Source organism: Coenobita brevimanus, chromosome 79 (genome assembly GCF_032717465.1).
Source record: "Coenobita brevimanus isolate Jiangsu-jjx chromosome 79, ASM3271746v2, whole genome shotgun sequence".
Taxonomy (NCBI): domain Eukaryota; kingdom Metazoa; phylum Arthropoda; class Malacostraca; order Decapoda; family Coenobitidae; genus Coenobita; species Coenobita brevimanus.
Window position 1 is genome coordinate 898,424 of NC_137032.1, and position 23,495 is coordinate 921,918.

The 23,495-nt window shown below is 41.7% G+C and overlaps 1 protein-coding gene across 4 annotated transcripts in view; it reads left to right on the forward strand.

Annotated features, from left to right (window-relative positions):
- The window catches only part of LOC145408952 (excitatory amino acid transporter-like), a 362,199-nt gene that overhangs the window by 70,870 nt on the left and 267,834 nt on the right, over window positions 1-23,495 (forward strand). For all 4 annotated transcript variants that reach the window (XR_013899021.1, XR_013899020.1, XR_013899022.1 and 1 more), the window contains exons 2-8: window positions 4,844-4,951; window positions 5,364-5,489; window positions 6,754-6,896; window positions 7,421-7,543; window positions 7,905-7,991; window positions 8,804-8,961; window positions 9,547-9,780. Coding sequence is in view for 1 of the 4 variants with exons in the window: in XM_080279533.1 (XP_080135659.1) it covers window positions 4,852-4,951; window positions 5,364-5,489; window positions 6,754-6,896; window positions 7,421-7,543; window positions 7,905-7,991; window positions 8,804-8,961; window positions 9,547-9,780 (971 nt within the window). In the remaining 3 variants the exon portion in view is untranslated. The remainder of the gene's footprint in view (window positions 1-4,843; window positions 4,952-5,363; window positions 5,490-6,753; window positions 6,897-7,420; window positions 7,544-7,904; window positions 7,992-8,803; window positions 8,962-9,546; window positions 9,781-23,495) is intronic.

The following is a 23,495-nucleotide window of genomic DNA, read 5'->3' on the forward strand; positions in this document are numbered from 1 at the left end:
TTGTTATTGTTGTTGTTTGTCTTGGCACTGTTGCTTCTTATTGTTTTTGTCTTGTTTTTATTGTTTATTATTGTTATAGTTTTTATTGTTTTGTTTTGTTATTGTTATTTTTGTTATTGTTGTCATTGTCTTATTATTACTTGTTGTCATTGTTGTCTCAAGCGTATTTGTACGTGGATCTAGTGGACTGCAGGCTGAATTTACCCTTCTCCTGCCCTCCTCCATTCTCCTTTCGGGGGAGAGGGAGGGAGGTAGGGACACATCTATGAGTATAACCGAGCAGTGGGGCACCGCGTGAAGGCGTCCCACTCCTAGCGTACCTTTCCACCACCTTGGTAGTGTTCACCTGTAATTTGTGACGTTGCAAAGTGTGGGGGGGAGAAGGAGGGGGAGACCAAGGATGAAACGGGGGGATGGAGTGGAGAGGTATATGAGAGAGGGGGATGTGAGCTGGGAGTAGGACAGTGAAATGGTGGGGGACTGGGCGACATGGAGGCGATTTGTTTGTGGCCACCCCTTACTTGATTAAGGCGTGTGGCAAGAGATAGATAGCAAAGTGTTCAGAATAAATCGCCTAGGAATAGGAATTAGGACACCTTCAAAGCCACTTGGACGTACACCTTCAAAGCCGTGCCATCTCCTGCCGATTTTATTCAGCTTAGGATACACTTCTCGAACTAGAGGGGTTAGATAGAGCCTTCGCAAACCCCTTCAGGATGAGTGACCTTTCAAGTTGAAAAAATCGTCTGGTGAAGCAAGAGAAGTCTAGAAAAAAATACTTTCAGGGGGTTGATACTGGAGGATGCTCTCTCTCTCTCTCTCTCTCTCTCTCTCTCTCTCTCTCTCTCTCTCTCTCTCTCTCTCTCTCTCTTATGCCAGACGCCTTAATCCAGTGAGAGGTCACAGACAAATCGCCTCCACGTCGCCCTGTCATCTGCCATGTGTTTACCCTCCAATTACTCACCTCCCCCTCTCGCATCTATCACTCTGCTCCATCCTTCCCTCCATATCATCCTTGGTCTACCCCTTCTCCTCTTACCCTCCGCCTCTTCTAGTTAGTATCTCATTCTCCATCCACCATCCCTCCGTCTCCTCCTTGGTCTCCCTCTTCTCCTCTCCCACCGCACCTCTTTCCCATACGGGAGTTAGGCATCATTGCTCTCACTCAAACTCGGTCTAAAATTGCCATCTCTTCATCTTGAATTATGAGTTTTAGCCAGAGATATACGGTAGAAAATGATGCTAGTCATGAAGAAGTGCTGTCGAGAGGATGTAGAGCCACAGTATTTCTCTTTCTGCCACTGAACTATGTGAAATAAGCTGCAAAAGGACAAAAATCGGGGTCAGGTTAAAATTAAGCGAGAATAGTAACCAAGGAGATTCATTCTGGCATCATAACTAAAGATTATCAAATTTCACGCAACCCTGACGTAGTATTGAAGTTGTGACGGTGGCCAGTTCCATCAGTTGAAGCAGACCCACGACAGGAGAGGAGTTAAAGCCCTCCGTCCATCAGCCAGGCCTTCATTTGCTAAGCACTAATTCCCACCTATGTCATCATTATCACTGAAGCATCTGCACACACACACACACACACACACACACACACACACACACACGCACGCACGCACGCACTTACGCACGCACGCGCGCGCGCACACACACACACACACACACACACACATATATATATATATATATATATATATATATATATATATATATATATATATATATATATATATATATATATCATCTCATCTCATCAGCCGTTTGAGTGTCCACTGCAGGACCGGCCTATCCCAACAGAAGCGGGGACGATACAGCCAATGTATCTCTATCACAAGTGGCTTAGGCCGTCTGGTAGAGATTGTATGTTGGGTGAGAAGTCCTTGTAAGTGTATTGTAGTGTTGGAATGGCTTTGGATGTGTGTGTAGTCTGTGAACCAAGCGCAAGCCGACTGGGTGCAATATATATATATATATATATATATATATATATATATATATATATATATATGTCTATCTCTCGCTCTTTCTCTCTACTGTATATATCTATCAATCTGTCTATCCATTTATCTATCTGTATCCATCTATCTATCTATCTATATATATATATATATATATCTATCTATCTATCTATCTATATATATATATATATATATATATATATATATATATATATATATATATATATATATATATATAGATTTGTGTTTGCGAGTTGAGGAAGAAGGAGTGTGTATAGTATAAGGTATCCATATTAGGCTAAAGGGTACAGGGATTTGTGTGAGAGTTAAGGAAGATAAAGGAAGAGGAGGAGGAATGTGTGTAAAGAAAAGTGAGTGTTTGGGAAGGCCGCACCTGCCTGGCTTCTCGTGATGACCTGCTCCCAAAGTACAAGGTGTTCAGGGAGATGTGTGGCAAACTTCAGGTAGTTATTCTTGGTCTGATCTTAAGTAATAAATGCCGTATCAAGATAGCTGCAATTCTCAGCCGTTACGGAGCCTGAGTTACTGATGACGTTTGTGACATTTCTTGTGACGCCGTGTGTAAGAGAGTGAGAGAGAGAGAGAGAGGAGGGAAAGAAAAAGTCCTGTAACATATTCCTGTGAGGCGTGTATAACCTCCCCAGCATTCACGTCACAGCCACCTTAAGGGACACTCAAGAAGCCTTTAAAAGTACAACCTCTGCCTCACCCTTGCGTTTCCCAGGTCTGTGTTCTTTGCCCAAAGCTCTTGTTTATTCTGGTAGCGGCAAGACGGCTGGGGTGGGCTTGGGAAGGACGGGCTTGATCTGTTTCAGCCCCACTCATATGTTGATTTTAATATTCCTTTCCCTTTCATTTTCTTTCTTTTCTTTCTTTCTTTCTTCTTCTTCTTCTTCTTCTTCTTCTTCTTCTCCTCCTCCTCCTCCTCCTCCTCCTCCTCCTCCTCCTCCTCCTCCTCCTTCGTCACCATCTTTTGCTAATATATTTCACCTCTCCATCAGTTTTATGTTACAGTAGCCTGTATAACACATTTTTAAAAAATATCGAAACTTTACAATAATCTCAACTTTGTATGGTACTAGAAGTCAAAACTATCCAAAAAATGACCACATACACAGGGTGAAGTCAGTAGAGGTGGTCATAATGCTGAGGTTGGCAGGGGTTGTGAGTGCCAGGTCAGGGGTCAACACATTACTCCTGACTGTTTTCTCTCTCTCTCTCTCTCTCTCTCTCTCTCTCTCTCTCTCTCTCTCTCTCTCTCTCTCTCTCTCTCTCTCTCGCTTCTATAGTCGGTCCGTTTTTATTTGATGGCACCGATGCTACTCTCATTACTTTAATATTAAGTTGTGGTTGGCTGAGACTAGTTTTAGGTATGAAGTACGTATGATCTCCTTGGTTACTAGTCAGATTTATCCTCCAGTCTGACTACACTTGGTCTTCCACTTAAGCTGGTAAAGGGATTACGGATTTTTTGTCAGATGAAGACAAAGAACTTTTTTTTTTTACCCTAAAATAGTCTTAGAGGTAATAGTAGTAGAAGAAAAAGTAAAAGTAATAATAGCAGTAGTAGTAGACGAAGAAAAAGTATAGTAGTAGTAGTAGCAGTAATAGTAATAGTAGCAGTAGGAGGAGGAAGAGGTAATTTTGGTGATGGCGGTGGTGATCGTGGAAGAGGAAGAAGAAGAGAAGGAGAAGGAAGACAAGTAGATGGAAGAGGAAAAGGAAGGAGCAGGAGGAGGCGGAGGAGAGGAGACATGAGAGGGACAGTATAGTGACACGCGGGTATGAAAAGAATCTTCTCCTTGTTAGTGTTGATGGACGTCTCATGTTCACCATCTTCTCTGCATATATACACCACCACCAAATTTTTATATCTTCACTGTTTTTTGGAAGTTTCGATGATTTATGTATTTATTTATTTTTTTATTGTGGTTTTTTACAAGTACTTAGCTTTCAAAAAATCTGGTTTCTTTTATTCACCATCTCCTTCACATGCACCACCAGAAATCTACATCATCATCACTATTTTTTGATATTACAATGATTTATTTGTTTATTCTGCTTCCTTTACAAGTTCAACATGAGTATACCTATCCCTTTAAAAGTCTGTATCTCATATGCACCATCTCCTCTACCTCTCTACATACACCACCAGAATTTACATCTTCATCACAATTTTTGAAAGTTACAATGATTTTTTTTTAATTTATTATTTTCACGAGTTTCAAGGGATACGTATACAGAATTAGCCAGCACTTTAAAAATTGCTTGTTTGTTATTTGTCATCTCTCTTCCATACATCACCAGATATTAACCAGTTCTGACGGATAGGGCAGTGGAATTGTAATATGACGTAGCAATGGTATTATGAAACACACAAGAAAATACTATGAGAAGGAAGGAAGGATATTCTAAGTCGCGTGGAGAGGAGTGAGAAATATGGAAAGCAGGATAATTCTGCCATAGAGTTGTTGGTGACATTTTACTCTTTGCTGTACATTGTGGGTAGTGATGAGGGTAGTTAGGAGGTGTGCATGGTAGTAAAAAAAAGTCCATGCATGACGGTATTGCCTATTATAAATGCATGGTAGGTTTCGGGGCGATTACACTCGGGTTCGGAGTGATATTGTGAAGTGGCGAGTTAGGATGATGATGATAGTGATAGTAGTAGTATTAGTACCAGTAGTCGTAGTAGTAGTGGTTATTGTTGTTGTTGTTGTTTTTGTTCTTGTAGTAGTAGTAGCAGTAGCAATACCACAACAACAATAATAGATGATACTGCTACTACTACTACTACCACTAATTTTAATAATAATAATAATTATAATAATTATAATCTGTTCCGCCCACAGACGCCAAGATGTCCCCAGTTCGCGTCACGGATATGCGATGGACTTGGGTTAGGAAGAACCTGCTCCTTCTTCTTACCTTCTCTGGCGTCATCTTCGGCGTCGCCCTCGGTAAGTGTCTTTCTTAGAGATAGATAGATAGATAGATAGATAGATAGATAATAGAGAGAAAAAAAATACTAAGGCCCTACATTCTTTTCATAGCACTTCGTGACAGTAATTCTTTCACCTTAACTTGGCCTAGATTTTCGTCCCTTTCCTGCTTACTTCATGTAGCTAAGTGGCAGGAAAAAAATAATACTGCTGCTCTGCACATCATCATTAGTGCATCTTCGTGACTAGCATCATATCTTGGTGTTTGTCTATTTTTACAACTGAGTATTTAAGATGGAGACCTCACTGACGGCAATGTAACAAACACACACACACACACACACACACACACACACACACACACACACACACACACAACCACTTCAATAAAACAGATAATTATATGGTCCACTCTCTCATTCTTCCTCAGGTCTGGCCCTTCGAGCAACTGGGCCAGACTCCACCACAATCCTGCTCATCTCGTACCCTGGCGAGCTCTTCATTAGGATGCTCAAACTCATGATCCTTCCGCTTATCATAGCTTCACTAATTGCAGGTGAGTTGTGTTATTTTCTTATAGTCCTTTTTACCTTTACCTCTTTTAAATTACAGAATAGAGGAAGGAAAAACAAATGAGTACAAAAAAAATAATCATCAGATTTTGGATTTTTTTGCAGTTTATTTCACACGGTTCACCTTTTGTCCCTTTTGCAGTCTTCACACGGTTCAAATTTATCTTTTGTAGTTTTTTTTTCACACGGGTCGTTTTTTTTTTTTTTCATTTTATTTTTCATTGTTCAGATTTTGCCTTTTTGCAGTTTCTTACATACGGTTAAAATGTTACGTTTTTTGCATTTTATTTTTACTCGGTTCAGATTCTGTCTTTTTGCAGTTTATTTCATACGGTTCAACTGTTGTCTTTTTTGCAGTACACGGTTCATTTTTTTTGTTTTTGCATTTATTTCACACGACTTCATGGCAGAAAAAGACAATACCTGTGGCTATACATCCTTTCCATAGCACTTCTTCGTGACTAACATCAAGCTTTAGCGTTAATCTTTCATTACAAATTAGCATTCAAGGTGGAGAGATGAAAATTTTAGGCCAAATTAGAGTAAAAAGTTCATTGTTTATGTCCGTTTGTCCGTCACTTGTATTCTCTTGCCGTCTGCGTCATTTTTGCGATCACTAATGTTACTAGAAAAAACATAAAAAACGTTCTAGATAATGTGCTTTTTTTTCTTAATGTTTTTTGCTGCATTTGGTGATTATTGTCATGTTGCTCAGCAGTTAGTGTCGTTATCAGAGAGGGATGAACAGTATACGGAATATCGGTTTAATGTTTATTTGCAAGTTCCAGTGTTTCCACGTATGAGTAGAAAAGAGGCAGGACGATGATGATGATGATGATGATAGTGATGATGATAATGAAGATGAAGATGATGATGATGATGGTAGTGATGATAATAAAAATGATAATAATAATAGTGATGGTGGTGATGGAGATCATGATAATAATAGTAGCGATGAAGATGATGATGAAGATGATAATAATAATAGTGATGGTGATGGAGATGATGATCTTAATAATAGTGATGATGATGATAATAATAATAATAATAATAATAATAATAACATTAAAAATGATGATGATGGTACGGGATTTCCATATTCCACCATAGTCACTTTGTATTTACCTAACGGAAATAAATCACCCCTACCTGATATGTAATTATCTACCGTAATGACCTTCGTGTAATAGTTAGTTATTAATCCTAAGCCTCAGTCCTCGTGTGGTTGATAGGTGTTGTTGTTATCAGGTTCTGCCAGCTTGAATGCCAAAATGAACGGTCGCATCGTGGTGAGGACAATACTGTATTTCATGGCCACTTCCCTGCTGAACGCCTTGCTGGGAGTCCTGCTTGTCATTGCCATACACCCAGGATCACCACTAGCTAAGCAGGCAAGGATCTGTCTATCTGGCGGACTGTTTTCTGTCTCTTTATCTCTCTGACTGTTTATCTGTCTGTTTATATATTTATCTGTCCACCTAAAGTCTCTCTGCTTGTCATTCCCACCACTAGCTAAGCAGGCAAGGATCTGTCTATCTGGCGGACTGTTTTCTGTCTCTTTATCTCCCTGACTATTTATCTGTCTGTTTATATATTTATCTGTCTACCAGAAGTCCCTCTGCTTGTCATTTCTATACATCTCGGGTCACCACTAGCTAAGCAGGCAAGGATTCGTCTGTCTATCTACCTGCTTACCTGTCTCCCTATTCAAGCATTTATCTGTCACAGTAGCTAAACAGGCAAGGAAATATAATTATGGCTAGATAATTCTCTCTCTCTCTCTCTCTCTCTCTCTCTCTCTCTCTCTCTCTATATATATATATATATATATATATATATATATATATATATATATATATATATATATATATATGAGATGTAAGGGTATACTGACACGTTTTGCCCCCTCCTCCAGGCCCTCACTGGTGGCACGAGCTCCAGCACCAACACCTCCTCCAACGTCAACATCCTGGACGGGTTTCTGGACCTGGGCCGAAACATCTTCCCTGAAAACATCTTCCAGGCTTCATTCCAGCAGGTTGGACACACACACACACACACACACACACACACACACACACACACACACTGACCTTTACGATATTCTGATTAAACATTATAGGAAAAATTATGCTGTAAATGCCTTCACTATGACAAAGTTTGCCTATTGTTATTTATTTATTTATTTATTTATTTGGATAGTTAGAGAAAGGCAGTAATTATTTATATCATTAGTATTAAAGATCATTGGTTGTATTCTTTTGCTTTGTGACATCACTTGCAACTATATTACACTTTAATGTTCTTGCATCCACCCGCCTGGAAATACAGCAGGGTCATTGTATAGCTTGTAGTTGTGTGTGTGTGTAGCTATCTTACCATGTCTGTGTCTCCCTCAGGTGCACACGGTATATGACGAGCAGGTGGTAATGCATAGAAATAACATCACGGGCGTTGAGACGGAAATCACCGAACTGGTCCGCTTGGTGAGTTGTTGCATATAGCCATCATCATCATCATCATCATCATCATCATCATCATCATCATCATCATCACCACCACCACCACCACCACCACCACCACCACCACCACCACCACCACCACCACCACCACCACCACCACCATCACTATATACACGTAGATAATTAATACATCACCCCTGCATTATCTTAGCCAGTTAAGTAAAATGGTTTATGATTCAGCATGTGATAGAACTTAATGAATATGTATGTGTTTACTTTCTTCCATGGCGACACAGTGCATGGGCAGGGGTGAGAGTGGGCTGGTAAAGTTCAGTATCCTTTCTAGACATCCAGATTTTCGTCCAGTCTTCTTTCATTGCAGTGATATAAATGTTCTTCCACCGTGTTTGTGTTTGCTATGGGGTGCATCGTATATAGTGAGTGAAACATTAGACTGGAACTGCTCAATATTCATTTTATGCCACTGCCAGCACTGTTTGAAGAGAGAAGAATTAATTTGTCAGTTCTTCTTGCTTTGCTTGATATGGGTTCGCGTTCATATATATTCCTGCCGGATGCCACTGTGACCGCTTCTGTGTGTGTGTGTGTGTGTGTGTGTGTGTGTGTGTGTGTGTGTGTGTGTGTGTGTGTGTAGTACCGTGGCAGCACAAACTTCTTGGCCATCATTTATCTATCTATCTGTCTATCTGTCTATTTTGTCTGTTTTTCTGTCTCAAAATATCTATCTGTATACGAATCCATCCATTTCTCTCTCTCTCTCTGTATCTATCTATCTATCTATCTCTCTTTCTCAACATCTATCTCTCTTAACACAGGTGAAGTACCGGGCTGGCACCAACACCTTGGGCATCATCGTCTTCTGCCTGGTGTTTGGTACGCTGCTGGGGTCACTGGGCAAGAAGGGCGCTGTGGTTGTTGATTTCTTCTCCATAATTGACACCGTTATACTCAAGATTGTCACCGGAGTTATGTGGTTGGTAGTCCATCTCTTTATTTATCGTTCTCTCTCTTTGTCTGCCTACCTATCTATCTGTCTGCCTCTTTGTTTGTTTGCTTACCTACCCATCTGTCTGTCTGTCTGTCTGCCTACCTACCTGTCCATGTCTGTCTGTCTGTCGATTTATACATCTCTACCTAACTGTCTAGCTATCTGTCTGTATGTCAGTCTGTCTATCTGTTTATCTCTCTGTCTGTCAGTCTGCCTGTCTGTCTATACATCGCTGTCTGCCAACCTCCCTACCTATCTGTCTACGTATCTTTCTATCTGTTTATCTATCTATTTCTCCCCTTCACTTCACTCTTATGCAGTCTTTTAGTCAGTTTCTCCTTTATGGATTAAGACACTCTTGTATTTAGGATTGTCCCCAGTGTTATGTGGTTAGTATCAGTAACAGAATTATTATTAGTAGTAAATATATAAGCAAAATAAAATAAAGTAAAATAAAGACGTCCTTAGTTAAAATAAATAAAATATAATAAACACGTCCTTGGTTTAAATAAATAAATAAAATAAAATGAAGACGTCCCAGGTTTGAGAGAGCTACGGTTGTCTTTTCAGGTTGTCTCCGCTGGGTGTGGCTAGCGTGATCATGAGTAAGATCCTGAGCGTGGAGAACCTGTCAACTGTCATGAGCAACCTGGGTCTGTTTATCGTGACGGTGGTGGTGGGGGTTCTGTTTTACCAGTGGATCATTCAGAACCTCCTATATTTCCTCTTCACCCGGCGGAACCCCTTCACTTTCTACTTCAACCTCCTCGAGCCCTGGATGACCTCCTTCGCCACAGCGTCGACGTGAGTTCAGGGCCCAGATTCACAGACAAACTTACGATCAGTTCCCTCTCGTAAGTCCGATTTTTTGCGGGAAGGACAAGGAGACTCTACTATCTTCCCACGTCCCTTGTTCTTCCTGCAGCAAAAAATCCCAAGTTAGTTTACGAGAGGGAAATTATCACCAGACCCGTTTTCTTGTGTTTACAGGAAGGACAAGGACAGTGTGCAGGAGGTTCTCACGTTCTCTTGTTATTCCTGCACATCAAAATCTGAGTTACGAGGGGGAGTTGATCGTAAAAATGTTTGAGAATCCCTCCTATAGACGTGAGTTCAGCTGACCAAAATCCGAGACGTACCACGCCCTACCCATAGCTCTAATACCTTAACTCTAACTTGGCCCTAAAATTCCCATCCCTTCATCTTCATGCAGAGTTGTAAGAATAGATTGATACTAGATTACGATGCTAGTAACTAAGGAGTGCAGTGGAAAGTGTACAGAGCAGTTGCATCGTCTCTTTGCGACACAGAGCTACGTGAAAAAAGCAGCAAAAGGACGAAAGTTTGGGCCAGGTTAAGTAAAAACAGCATACACGCCTCCTTCTCACACACCGCCAGTCTGTCTCCTGCCTTTCCTCTCATGAAGCAAAAAAAAAAAAAAAAAAAAAAAAAAATTCATTTGCCTTTCCATGTTTTCTCATACAAATAAGACAAAATCTCCTCAGACTTGCAGAAAATAAAATCATTACTCGTTTTTTTAAGTATTTCCACATGAAAAAAAAAAATTGTTTACTTTAATCTTTCTCACCCCCCCCCACCCACCCACCCAAAAAAAAAGAAAATCACAACTTTGCCTCCAACTCGTGCCTCTTACCAAAACATCACCACTGGGTTTTTAGTAGACGTTATGATATTTGACACCGTTTTTTTTTTTTTTTTTTTTTTTTTCCCTTCAGATTTTGCCCGTTCTTTGGTTGACATAGGAAACGTCTTAGTGCTTCTTTCAGTGCAATTTATTCCACACACTTACATCATATTATTGAACACACACACACACACACACACACACACACACACACACACACACACACACCAAAACAAGCAGCGTATACGTGAATGTTAAGGTGCAAGATGTACAATTAATTACCACGAAGCTTAGGAGATTTTGTAGCTCTTCTTCCTTTGCGATTTAGTCTGCACATTACACCTCAATATCTATTTCAGTTTCAGTGATGCAAAGTGTGCCCATCCTTTTGCCTTAATTTGGCCCAGATTCCTATTCTTTTGCCGCTTATTTTACATAGCTCAGTTGGGGAATAAGACAATACTACAGCTCTGCATCCCTTTCGTAGCACTTCTTCATGACTAACATCACGTTCTATTGTTAATCTCTTGTTATAACTCAGCATTCAAGATGAGAGATGGTAAGTTTAGGCCAAGTTAGATTAAAAAGGGTGTAGAAATGCTTAATTAATATAAATAAGAGGGAACATCAGTGCTGTGAGAAAGGTACCACTCCAGTGCAACCGAGAATACCTCTCTCTCTCTCTCTCTCACACACACACACACACACACACACACACACACACACACACACACACACACACACACACACACACACACACACACACACGCACGCACACACGGCACACCTGTTAAATATTACCACAGACATTACCCACACACACGCACGCACGCACACACACACGGCACACCTGTTAAATATTACCACAGACATTACCCACACACACACGCCCACATATCTCCATCCCACGTCACTCTGCCTTGCTAATACACCTTTCATTGTCTTCTACATTATTTATGTAAATATCTTTCAACTGTCACATTATATCTGTTTCAGCGCATACCTCATTATCTATCTCTGTTACATATATCTAATTAATTATCTTACATATTTGCTACATATCTATTGCTTGCCTGTTACGTATTTCTTTTATAACTGTTCTGTCTGTCTATAGCCAGACGCCGTAATCCCGTAAGGGGTGGCCACAGTCAAATGCCTCCATGTCGCCTTGTCCCATGGCATTTCGCTGCCCTCTCCCCAACTTATACCTCCCTCTCTCATAATTGTTTTATATCATACACAAAGGTCACTCCTCATTGTCATTATTACATATTACATTTCAGCTTGTATTTTATATGTTACATATCTACTTATTTCTTACTATACATACTCACTACATGTTTGCTAATATCTTGCTTAATTATCTTCACACCTTGTAAGTGACATATACACACTCTGGCACAGACAGACAGACAGACAGACAGACAGACACACACACACACACACACACACACACACACACACACACACACACACACACACACAGCCATCATCATTTCGACTGTCACATGCTTCACTCTTTCTTCAGACATCCCTTTCCCATTCGCACTTTGCCAGCATGTGGAAGAATTACCTCTGGCCATCACTCTCCCTCCGAGGAGAAGCTCCGATCCTGCATTGGACTTAATACAAATACAGATATAGATAAAGATACCGTACAAATACAAACACATACAGATACAGATACCATATAGATACAAAAATACCGTAATCCTGTCATCACCCTCCATCAAACACCCTAACCTTATTATGCCTCACAATCACCCTTGCTCTGTTCCCCATCGCTTATAGTCCATTCCAAGTTATAATTACACTGGGCCACGACTCCCTCCCTTCCACACCTGCTCACATACCTTCACTCCATCACGTGTAACTAGCATCCTAATTTAGAATGAGCTATGGTTGCTGGTGATGGAGTCAGGTGTGGAAGGTTGTGAGTTGGAATAAACTATAATCATAAATAAGCTTTAGTTTTAGGGGCCAGAGAGGCAGACAGGCATACAGATAGACAAGCAGACCAGCACAAACGATAAGTGCAGGGATACTGTTTTTGTCACCTGTGGAGACTTACTATACACTTTTTACACTAACTTTACCTAAAATTGCCGTATCGCCACCATGAATGCTGAAGTGTATTACAAGCTCAACACTAGAATAGGATGCTAATCACTATGAAGTGCTATGGAAAGGATGTAGAACCGTAGCAATGTCTTCTGCCAGTGAGCTACATGAAATCAGCTGCAAAAGGACGAAAATCTTGGCCAGGGACATAACAGAGTTTAAATATGCAAAATCAGTCGATGAGGAAGAGGTGATAAGCTGTTTTAACTCTAACTTGGCCTTAAAGTGCCCCCTCTCCATCTTGCATGCTGAGTTGGAAGGGTGGATTCATACTCTTCTATGATGCTAGTCGCGAAGAAGTGCAATGGGAAAGGGTGTAGAGCCGTAGTCTCCTATTTTCCCCCCCACTGAAATAAGCTGTAATGGGACGAAAATCTGGGCCAGGTTAAGGTGAAAGAGGTATAGTAAGCCATCTACTCCGAAGAGAATACGCCTCTGGACCGCGATTCACAAACACACTTACGATCAATCCCCAGTCGTAAGATTCGTTTTCATAGGAAGGACGCGGGAAAGAGTACACAGAAGCATCCCATATCTTTTGTCTTTCCCGCGAACCAAAATCCTCTTAAGTTACGACAGGCAGATCGATCGTAAGGGCGTTCTGGAATCTGTCAGTCTGTCTCGATTCACAAACAGACTTACTCTCCATCCCACGTCGTAACTTAGATTTTTTTTTTTTTTTTTTTAATTCGGCGGGAGGGACTGAAAAAAGAAAGATTAAAAGTTCACTGGATTTACTGTATTCAGAGTGACTTTGGAGATTTCGTATCATCCATTCTTGGCGATTTATTCTTCACATTACATTACAGTGTTCTCTTTATAGTACTGATGCAGACTTTGTTGGTGAGAGAGAGAGAGAGAGAGAGAGAGAGAGAGAGAGAGAGAGAGAGAGAATGCTGAGATATAATATGCAGAATAAATATCTCGCGAAATGGTGCAACGAAGCCTTTCAGGTCACTTTGAATACAACCTCAGGCCTCTTCTTTTGCAGGAAGGACAAGGCAGGGAGAATGCCGAACCTTCCTATGTCTCTTCTTCTTGCAGGAAGGACAAGGGAGGACGAATAACCACCTCTCCCTTGATCCTTGTTCTTGCAGGAAGGACAAGGGAAGGAGCGTACACACCCTTCCTTTTCCTCTTGTTCTTGCAGTAAGGACAAGGCAGAGTACACACCCTTCCCTTGGCCCTTGTTCTTGCAGGAAGGATAAGGAAAAGAGAGCACACAGCCTTCCTTTGTCTCTTGTTCTTGCAGGAAGGACAAGGTAAGGGAAATATACAGCCTTCCTTTCCCTCTTGTTCTTGCAGGAAGGACAAGGCAAGGAGAGTACCCATCCTTCCTTTCCCTCTTGTTCTTGCAGGAAGGACAAGGGAAGGGGAATACACAAGCTTCTCGTGTCTCTTGTCCTTCCTACAGATATAAAATCTTGGTTACGAAAGGAAAATTATCGTAAGTTGTTTTTCGAATCTCAGCCCTGACCAGACCCAGGCATATATAGCCTGTACTGGTTATACTCCTGTCACTTTAACTTGGCCTAAAATTGTCATCTCTCCGTCTTGAATGCTGTGTTGTAGCAATAGATTAACACTAGAATATGATGCTAGTCATGATGAAGTGCTATGAGAGGAGGTAGAGCCGTAGCATTGTTTTTCTGATACTAGGTTGCACGAGGACGAAAACCTGGGCCAAGTTAAGGTGATGGAACTATAGATAAACTGCATGGCCACATATTTACCAGCTTCAAACTTCTTTGCTGTCAGTCGCATGCATGGCTGTCCACACTAACGTCCTCATCGTGAAAACTGAGTCCGCGAAGGTATAAGAAAGGTTCCTACATGCTGAGGTTAATTTAAGGTGCACCTGTTAATTAGATTTGCCTAGCCTGCATCCCACATTACGGAGTGCTGTTAGCAAGGGTACAGGTAGGTGAGTCATGTTTTGGCCAGTAATGGAGTGAGAGGGAATGGAAGGGAGTGAAGGAGGTGGAGTGAGAGGATGTCATAGGTAGCGATGGAATGAGTGGAAGTGGTGGGGAGTGGAGGAGGTCGAGTGAGAGGAAGTGGTGGGGGGTGGAGGAAGTCGAGTGAGTGGAAGTGGTGGGGAGTGGAGGAGGTCGAGTGAGAGGAAGTGGTGGGGAGTGGAGGAGGTCGAGTGAGAGGAAGTGGTGGGGAGTGGAGGAGGTCGAGTGAGAGGAAGTGGTGGGGAGTGGAGGAGGTCGAGTGAGAGGAAGTGGTGGGGAGTGGAGGAGGTCGAGTGAGAGGAAGTGGTGGGGAGTGGAGGAGGTCGAGTGAGAGGAAGTGGTGGGGAGTGGAGGAGGTCGAGTGAGAGGAAGTGGTGGGGAGTGGAGGAGGTCGAGTGAGAGGAAGTGTTAGTATCATCATCACATGCTTTGGAATTTATTGTTTTATATATATATATATATATATATATATATATATATATATATATATATATATATATATATATATATTGTTACGGAACAGAGAAAGATAATGTACACTTTAAGTGAGAATACTAATAATCACTACTGTCCCGTAAAGTTCCAGGTTCAAAACAAAAGAGTTAGGTAAAATTACAAGTTAAAGTTTAATGCTTAAACTAACAACAAAACATTCAGGACTCATAAGGATAATGTAATGGCAAAAAACAGGTTAAATATATGGTTAACTGCAATAGCCTCTATTAACACGAAATTAGCAAGAGTAAATTTATCTAAGTCAGCCCTGATAAAATGAGATACCAGATAATACTCAGTGAATGCAAGATAAATTATTACAGATACAAAATAATATTAAAACTGATGGACATAAAGATCCCTACATGAATTACAAAAACTTCACTAGGCCTACAAATTAAACTTATGCTATACAGTACAAGAAAAAATACAACAGTTATACTCAAATTACACACAGCTGCTAGATGTTTGGAGATTTCTTGAGCACTCACAATAATAATATCTGTACAGGGGAGGACAGAGATGTAACAAAATGAGGAGCAGATCTAAGTGGCAATGATGCAGAGACTGAGCTCATTATATAGGGGCCAGGAGAGCTTGATACAACTTGTAGGAAGGACGCGCAAATGAAGCCATGGGGACAAAAAGCTGAAAATCCCGCTCTGAATAACAGAGAGAACGACTTACTCTACTATAACGGTAGAAGGGGGGGGACTGAGGCAGAACACGCTCGTGATCAAACATGCAGCATACTGTGCGTTAAAATTACAGTACACAAAGGATGATGAAATCATAGGCTATGTAACAATATATATATATATATATATATATATATATATATATATATATATATATATATATATATATATATATATATATATATATATACGGTCTAAATTCTCTGGTCTTTTGCTGCTGTTCTGTTTATTCAAGGTGGTCCGTAAATAGCTCTTACGTGTCGCAGGGACGGCTCAGTCTGCTGGTGTGGGCGAGGGTGTGGCAGTGGGTGTATGGAATGAATAAATAATGCAGGATAGACTAACACTGAGCCGCGGGGAACCGATATATGGACCACCCTGTATTATTATTATTTCTCTCTCTCTCTCTGTCTCTCTCTCTCATCTGGTTTTCTTATATGCATTTCCGTCTCAAAAAGGTTTCATTGTATTTGTGTGTGTGTGTGTGTGTGTGTGTGTGTATTTTCGAGCCTTTTTTTTTTCAACTCAGCAGCCGACACAGCGATATATATATTTTTATAGGGCAAATCAGAGAACACAGAAATCTGGATCGAACTGAAAGCAGGTTTGAGGATTTCTAAACACCTTTTGGATAGCGATTTACTTTGTACATCAGTATCATTTTGTATGTTATCTCGACGTAGGACTGACACACATGGGGAAATTAAGGTGTAGTGGGTAAAATGAATCGCTGAGGAAAAGGCGTTAAGGAGTCTGTTTAACATTTCGTTGTATTTTCATTCTATCGCTTTTGTGTTGCTAAATTTCGCGTCAGTAGCACACAACAAAATACTGAGGTGTTGTATCCAAAATAAATCGGTGAGTAAGGGATGTTACGAAATCTGAAAAGCCATTTAGATCTGCCTCTGCTACTGTCTCTACCTCTGTCTTTACTTTTTTTTTTTTTTTTTTTTTTTTTATGCGAGGAAGAAGGAACCAAAGGCCATGAGCCCGCAGTCTCTTCCTCTGTCTCTACCTCCGCCTTTACCTCAGTCTTTACCTCTTGTCTCTACCTTTATCTGCCTCTGTCTCTACCTCTGTCTCTAACTTATTCTCTACTTCTATCTCTATTTCTGTCTCTCCCCCAGTCTCAACCTCTTTTTCTACCCCTGTCTATCTCTGTCTCTACCTCTGTCTCACCTCAGTCTCTACCTCTCTGCCCATTTGCCGGTCTGTGTAACATGGGCGCATCAGTGGTGTGTGGTCGGCTCTGTTAACGTCAGAATTAGTGATGTGGTTCGTGTTAAGGACTGTGTTAAAAATCTTGGAGCGAGGACTGTATGTTAAGTATCTCGGAACGCGTTATAATTTGGTCATCTGGTTTGCTGTGATACAAAAAGTGGTATGTAATTAAGATGCTCTATAGACTGAATGCTGCTTCATGGAAAAAAAAAAATACTATGTTAAAAAGTGCTTTATTTTATGTACTTTAATTAACATAGTGCCTCGTATTCTCGTCGCGTAACAAACATCCCAGGCACCTTTTCCTAGGCGATTTATTTTTGGATACGGTTGGTTAATACCTTTTTCCAGGTTATCTGTGCAGAGCATGGTCTATCTGTCTATAGTATCTATCCATTGCCAGACGCCCTAATCCCGTAAGGGATGGCCACAAACAAATCGCCTCCGTGTCGCCCTGTCCCCCCGTCATTTCACTGCCCTCCCTCCAGCTCTCACACCCTTCTCTCATATTCCTCTCCACTCCATTCCTGCATTTCACCCTCGGCCTCCCCCTCCCACTCCCACCCTCCACCTCACTCACATACATTCTCCTCGTTAGTCTCTCGCTCTCCATCCTCTTCACATGGCCAAACCACCTCAATGTATTTCTCCTGACGCTTTCTGTCACATCCACATCCACACCACAAAGCTCTTTCACTTCTTCAATTGTTAGTCTGTCTTTCCATGTAACTCCACATGCTTCTCTCAAATAACTCATTTCCACTGTTCTGTTTCTTGACTTGTGTCCTTCCAGCAAGGTCCAAGCTTCGTTTTCATGGCATACGTTAGAGTTGGTATAACAATACTATCATGCAGCGACTGCTTTACTTCCATTCTCACTTCCCTGTTCCATATCACTGCTTTTAAACAACCAGAAACCTTTCTTCCTTGTTTTACCCTTTCAACACTTCATCTTCCAAACTTCCATCCATACTCATCACACTACCCAAGTACTTACTTAAATACACTCACATTTTCCATTTCCTCATCATCCAACCTCACTACATTTAGTGACTTCATTTCTCTTGAAGACCATGACTACTCTTCCCTTCTTTCACCTTTAGATTCCGTTTCATACACACTTTCCCAAACTCATTCACCAAGCCTTGCATTTCCCCTTCGTCCTTATTTAACAATCTGTATCATCTGCAAACAACAATATAGGAAGTTTCCAAACGCTGCCCTCTCTTATTAGGACCACTCCAACATCCACTGTTCTACCTTGTATCCCTTTTATAACCCCACCCATATACAGATTGAACAGCCATGGAGACATGACATATCCCTGTGTCAGTCCAACATTCATACAGAAAAATTCACTCAGTTCACTATCCACATGCATTGCAGCCGCACCCTCATACATACTCTTCATGGCATTCAGCAACTACCCATTTACTCCATATATTCTTAATATTTTCCACATTTCTTGTCAATCCACACTGTCATGTGCTTTCTCCAAATACATGAAGGCCCCATACAACTTCTTTCCCTTCTCTAGAAACTTTTCCACTGAAGACCTATGGATGAATATCTGATCTACACAACCTCTTCCCTTCCTAAAAACCTCCATGTTCTTCAATTAATTCCTGTGTTATATCTCTAACTCTGTTAGTAAGTATCCTACCATAAACTTTGCCTATTACGCTAAGAAGACAAATGCCCCTATGATTACAACACTTCCCCCCCCCCCCTTTTGCCTTTGTACAGGGGAATAATTATACCTGACTTCCAATCCTCCGGGACTCTACCTTCGTCCCAAGCCAATCTGCACATCATCCATATCCATTCTACTACTATCTCTACCCAGTGCTTCAGCATTTCACCACACACTCCATCAATTCCTGGGGCATTCCCCATTTTGACTTTCTTCATTGTTTCCACTACATCCATCCTGCTGATCTCTTCCTCCCTTCTCACCACCCTCCTTATCTCAGCCATTCCACAGCCACTTATACTCTCACTGCTTTCATTCTCAATGTTTAACAGCTTAAAGTGTTCTCTTCGTCTCCCTTTTTCTCCCTTCTCCAAAATCAGTCTACCATATTTATCTTTCACTCCCTTACTGACTTCTTTGTCACCCTGTCGAACTCTCTCCTTACCTCCATCCAGAACATTTTCTTACATTCCCTCCCTTGTACACTCAAATTCCTTCCAAATTCCTCATCTACTGTCTTCATACTCCCTCTTACAATCTTTTCACCTCTCTCTTCCTCTCTGCATCTAACTCTCCCTTTCGTCTCTCAACTTCCTCCATGCCTCTGCGTCCCATCCACTCATTATATGCTTTCTTCTTTTGTGCCACAGCTTGCCTCACCTCTTCACTCCATCTTGCTGTTCCTTGCACACTCTTTCATCTCATCACCCCATACATCATCTCACATGCTGCATAGATTTCTTCTGTGGAAATTCTGCACACACCTTCCACCTCCCCCTTCTGCTCTAATTCATATATGTCCAGTCACTCTTACACCAGATTTGACTGCACTAGGGTGTAAAAAGCAAAATAGGTCACTTAGGAAAATGTATTAAGGAGCTTCCTTACCCGACGAGAATACTGGCTAGAGTCGCATTCTGTTTGACATAGGAGGTTTCGTAACACCTCTTCGTCATCGATTTATTTTGATTATTTTGCCATAGCACTCTCTTTTATGTTATTCCTGTCGCTTTAATATCGGCATAGGTGCATTAATAATATATTAGAGGATACTGAGGTGCAATATACAAAATAAATCGCTAAGGAAGAGGTGTTTTGAAATCTCCGAAGTCATTTACAATGCTTGAAGCAGTGTTGCATGAGCCCTTTTTATGGCAGCTTTTCCATGGCAATTCTGTCTTGGTGACATTATCTTGACAACTTTTAAACACATACTAACACATGGGTGTTCGCAGTGGTAGTCGCCAGCAACCCCGAAAAAAGTCGCCGCCAAGATGGGGTTGCAGGGGAATACTGCATCGTGCAGGCGCTGATGAACAGCCTGAACGTAGTGGCACTGTGCACCCTGGGTGGAGCAGCTGCGGCATCCACCTGGGAACTAAAATTCCTCATATTTCCCTGCATCTTGCCGTGGGAAGGACTTTGGTCCTACCCTAATGAGGCGCTGTCTACCACAGTGGGGTACGGGATCACTGCACGGTGTATGCAGTGTACTGAAATGTACCTGTAGGACGGCCCCACAGAAGCAGTTGCTTACATGTGGTCGACGGGTCTGCTTGGCCAGACAGACGAGAGTTAAGCAACAACAACAAGAACAACAACTGCATAGTCTAGGTCAAGTTAGAGTTACACTGTACCACAACTCACACTCTTCCACACCTCCCAATACTCCTTCAGTCAACTCCATCTCCGGTAACTCTAGTGCACTCCAAATTAGAAATATGCGGTAGTTGTGGCTGATGAAGTTGGGGTGTGGGAGTAAAGGACAGGTGTGGAGAGGTGTGAGTCATGGCCTAGTGTAATTCTAATCTGAAATGAACTATTTGTTAAAACACACACACACACACACACACACACACACACACACGTGACAACCTGCTTCATGCAGTAATGTGTTCGCTGTTGCGCCTTGTGTTAGCGCTGCAGTACGGCATCTTCTATGGCGTCACAGATTCAGAGCACTCAAGTAACACACGCCTGCCACACCGCCACACCCGCCTCATGGCTAGACCAGCAGTTGTCTCCAGAGCCTTCTCCCTCCCACACCCTCCCCAGATGATTATACCGAGGCTGTAGATTTACTATGTAGGCGGGCCAAAACGAGAGCGGTGAGGACGGTAACTAGGGGAGGGGCAAGTGTGAGGGACGAGGACTGCTGCTGGTGTCTGCCATAGCTTAGGGCGAAGCCACACAGACAGTAGGCGGGGGCGAGTGAGCAGGGATCAGGATGGACTGGCGGAGATAAATGCTGTGGTTGGGTTTTTGTTTATTATATTTAATTATGTGTTACTCTTCCATTGGAATGTAATTAATGTCGATCACTGTGCTTGGTATGGGATTCCAGCCAAACGGAGGGTGTAAATAAAACACCTTGTGTGAGTTGCTTAGTATCCATTTTATGCCACTGCCCGGGCCAACATACGCTCTGCCAGCACTTACTGCTACTTCTTTGGGATATTGATGGAAAACCTCCTTCTCGTGCTCGCCTGCTTTTTGTGTGTTCGCGACTTTAGCCTCAGCTGCTGCCTGCCTCTTCTGCAACATCACACCTGCCAGTCATATTCCAAGTGACGTGGGAGATTACGTAACACCTCTTATTTGGCAAGTTATTCTGCACATTGCACGTGTCCCTTCCTATGTTACTGGTGCAGATTTTGTCCATATTCAAACGATATAAAATACATTTGAACGATGAGGTGTAATAGTCAAAGTAAATCGCTAAGAAAGAGGTGCTACGAAGCCTCCTGTACCACCTGGACTGCGACCCTTCTGTCTCCATTCATTTATACCATCGCTAGTTTATTGGCATTCTCAGAGTTGGGAATTCCTTGAGTTTATTAGTGAATATATATACTTGTATGTGTGTGTATATATTTATCTATATTAAATAAATAGACAGTACCCTTGATACAGATTAACGTAATAATATTCGTAGAGTATTATACTAGGATAATAATTAGCTTTGCTGTAATATTAGTGAATTATTTTTATTATTATTGTTATTATTATTACTGTGAATGTTCCAGTGAGTTAAAAATTACTGAATTATCATTACTGAATGTTGCAATGAGTCTACCACTAGGTTCATCTTCCACCACTGCAGGGTTGGAGAATTACTGTTGATCTCCTACCCTTGATGGTCAGGACGCGGAGGTGGGTTGCTAGGAGACAAACGACCTGCACGCCGTCTCAACAGTAACGGGGGCAGATCTTCGTTTTACCTTTCAGCGGGCGGGAGGGGAGACTGAAGGAGAGCTGACCAGTCCAGTCTCGCTCTCTGTACTCACCCTCGCCGCCGCCTTGTCCTCTATACACGAAACCCGCGAGCATGACTTAGCACATAATGCGAGGACGGTGGTCGCTGCTTGTCCTTTATAAGTTGGGATTAGAGCAAGGCCGTTTAGAATCCTGGGCCATTGTTTTCCTTCATTCGTGCGGACGTTGGCTATACTGCTTAATATCAGCCCCGTTCAGTCACTCTCCTACAGAAAACCAACCACTCGTATTCTTCATGTACTCTAGTTAAGTTGTTTTCTGTTTCTCTTAATAGTCGCGCCATCACTGGTGAAGTTTCTGAGCACGAAAATTTCTTCACCGCACTTTTTCCTGTCCATTCAGTTGGGGTGGGTGTTATCAGCCATCCAACCATATGTGCTAAGGCTCATCCTCGTTGAGTGGACTCGGTCCCAGGTTTGGTGCGTAGAGGCTCCCATCTGACACACATCATTCGGTAGCGAGACACGTTAGTGGCAGGTCAAACTACTGTAGTACGTTAGGATAGGACACGGTCTATGTGGAAAGAAGGTCTTTTTGTTTTTCATTGTTTTTGTCTCATTGATTTGATGTTTTTGTGCCCTCACCTTACTTAAGAGGCCATACTGATCCACGGAGAGTTCTTAGAACTTAAACTAGCCTCATATAACAACCTAAATGGATAATATTGTATCCAGATCGCTTTCCTCTCCATGCGCAGTTATTATGGCATCGTGTATCCCCGACCAAAATACCTCCCCCCACATAATATCTAGAGCGTGAGGTTTAATGAGATTAGTTAAGGGTCTGAAGCACCATTCCATGGACTAGTAATGCTTCCTGGGTAAGTTAGGAGCACAAAAACACCAATTCAGTAAGGTAGAAGTATTAAAAAACAGAAGTACTTTTGCTCTCTATTGACCTAGGAAGCCCAGACTAACAAAACATTTCTGGGATAGTAAAATGAATCTGCTACACGGTAACGCTACCACCAGACCGTTAGCTTTCATCATCACACTGAAGTAAACCCAATTAAATTTACCGGACGGGATTGAATAACTGTCACCATTAACTCTTAACTTGCTTTAATAGTGTTTCAAAATTAACCGATTCATCCCACAACCTAACGTGTAACACACCCATATCCAGGGGATAGATTCACGAACGATCTTACGATCAAAACCCCGTCGTAACTCAGATTTTTTTTCCAGGAAGAAAAGGATACGGTAGAAGGGAAGTCTTTTTCTCCTCCTCTTGTCCATCCTGCAAGAAACAAGTTTAACCTCAATATTTATTCTTGTCTGAATATTTGTTTCGTAGGTAGAACAAGGGATATAGGAAAATCCTGCACCATCTTCTTCCCTTGTCCGTACTGTAAAACCAAATTTGAGTCACAGGGAATTGAACGTACATTTAACAGTGAATCTCGCCCCAGA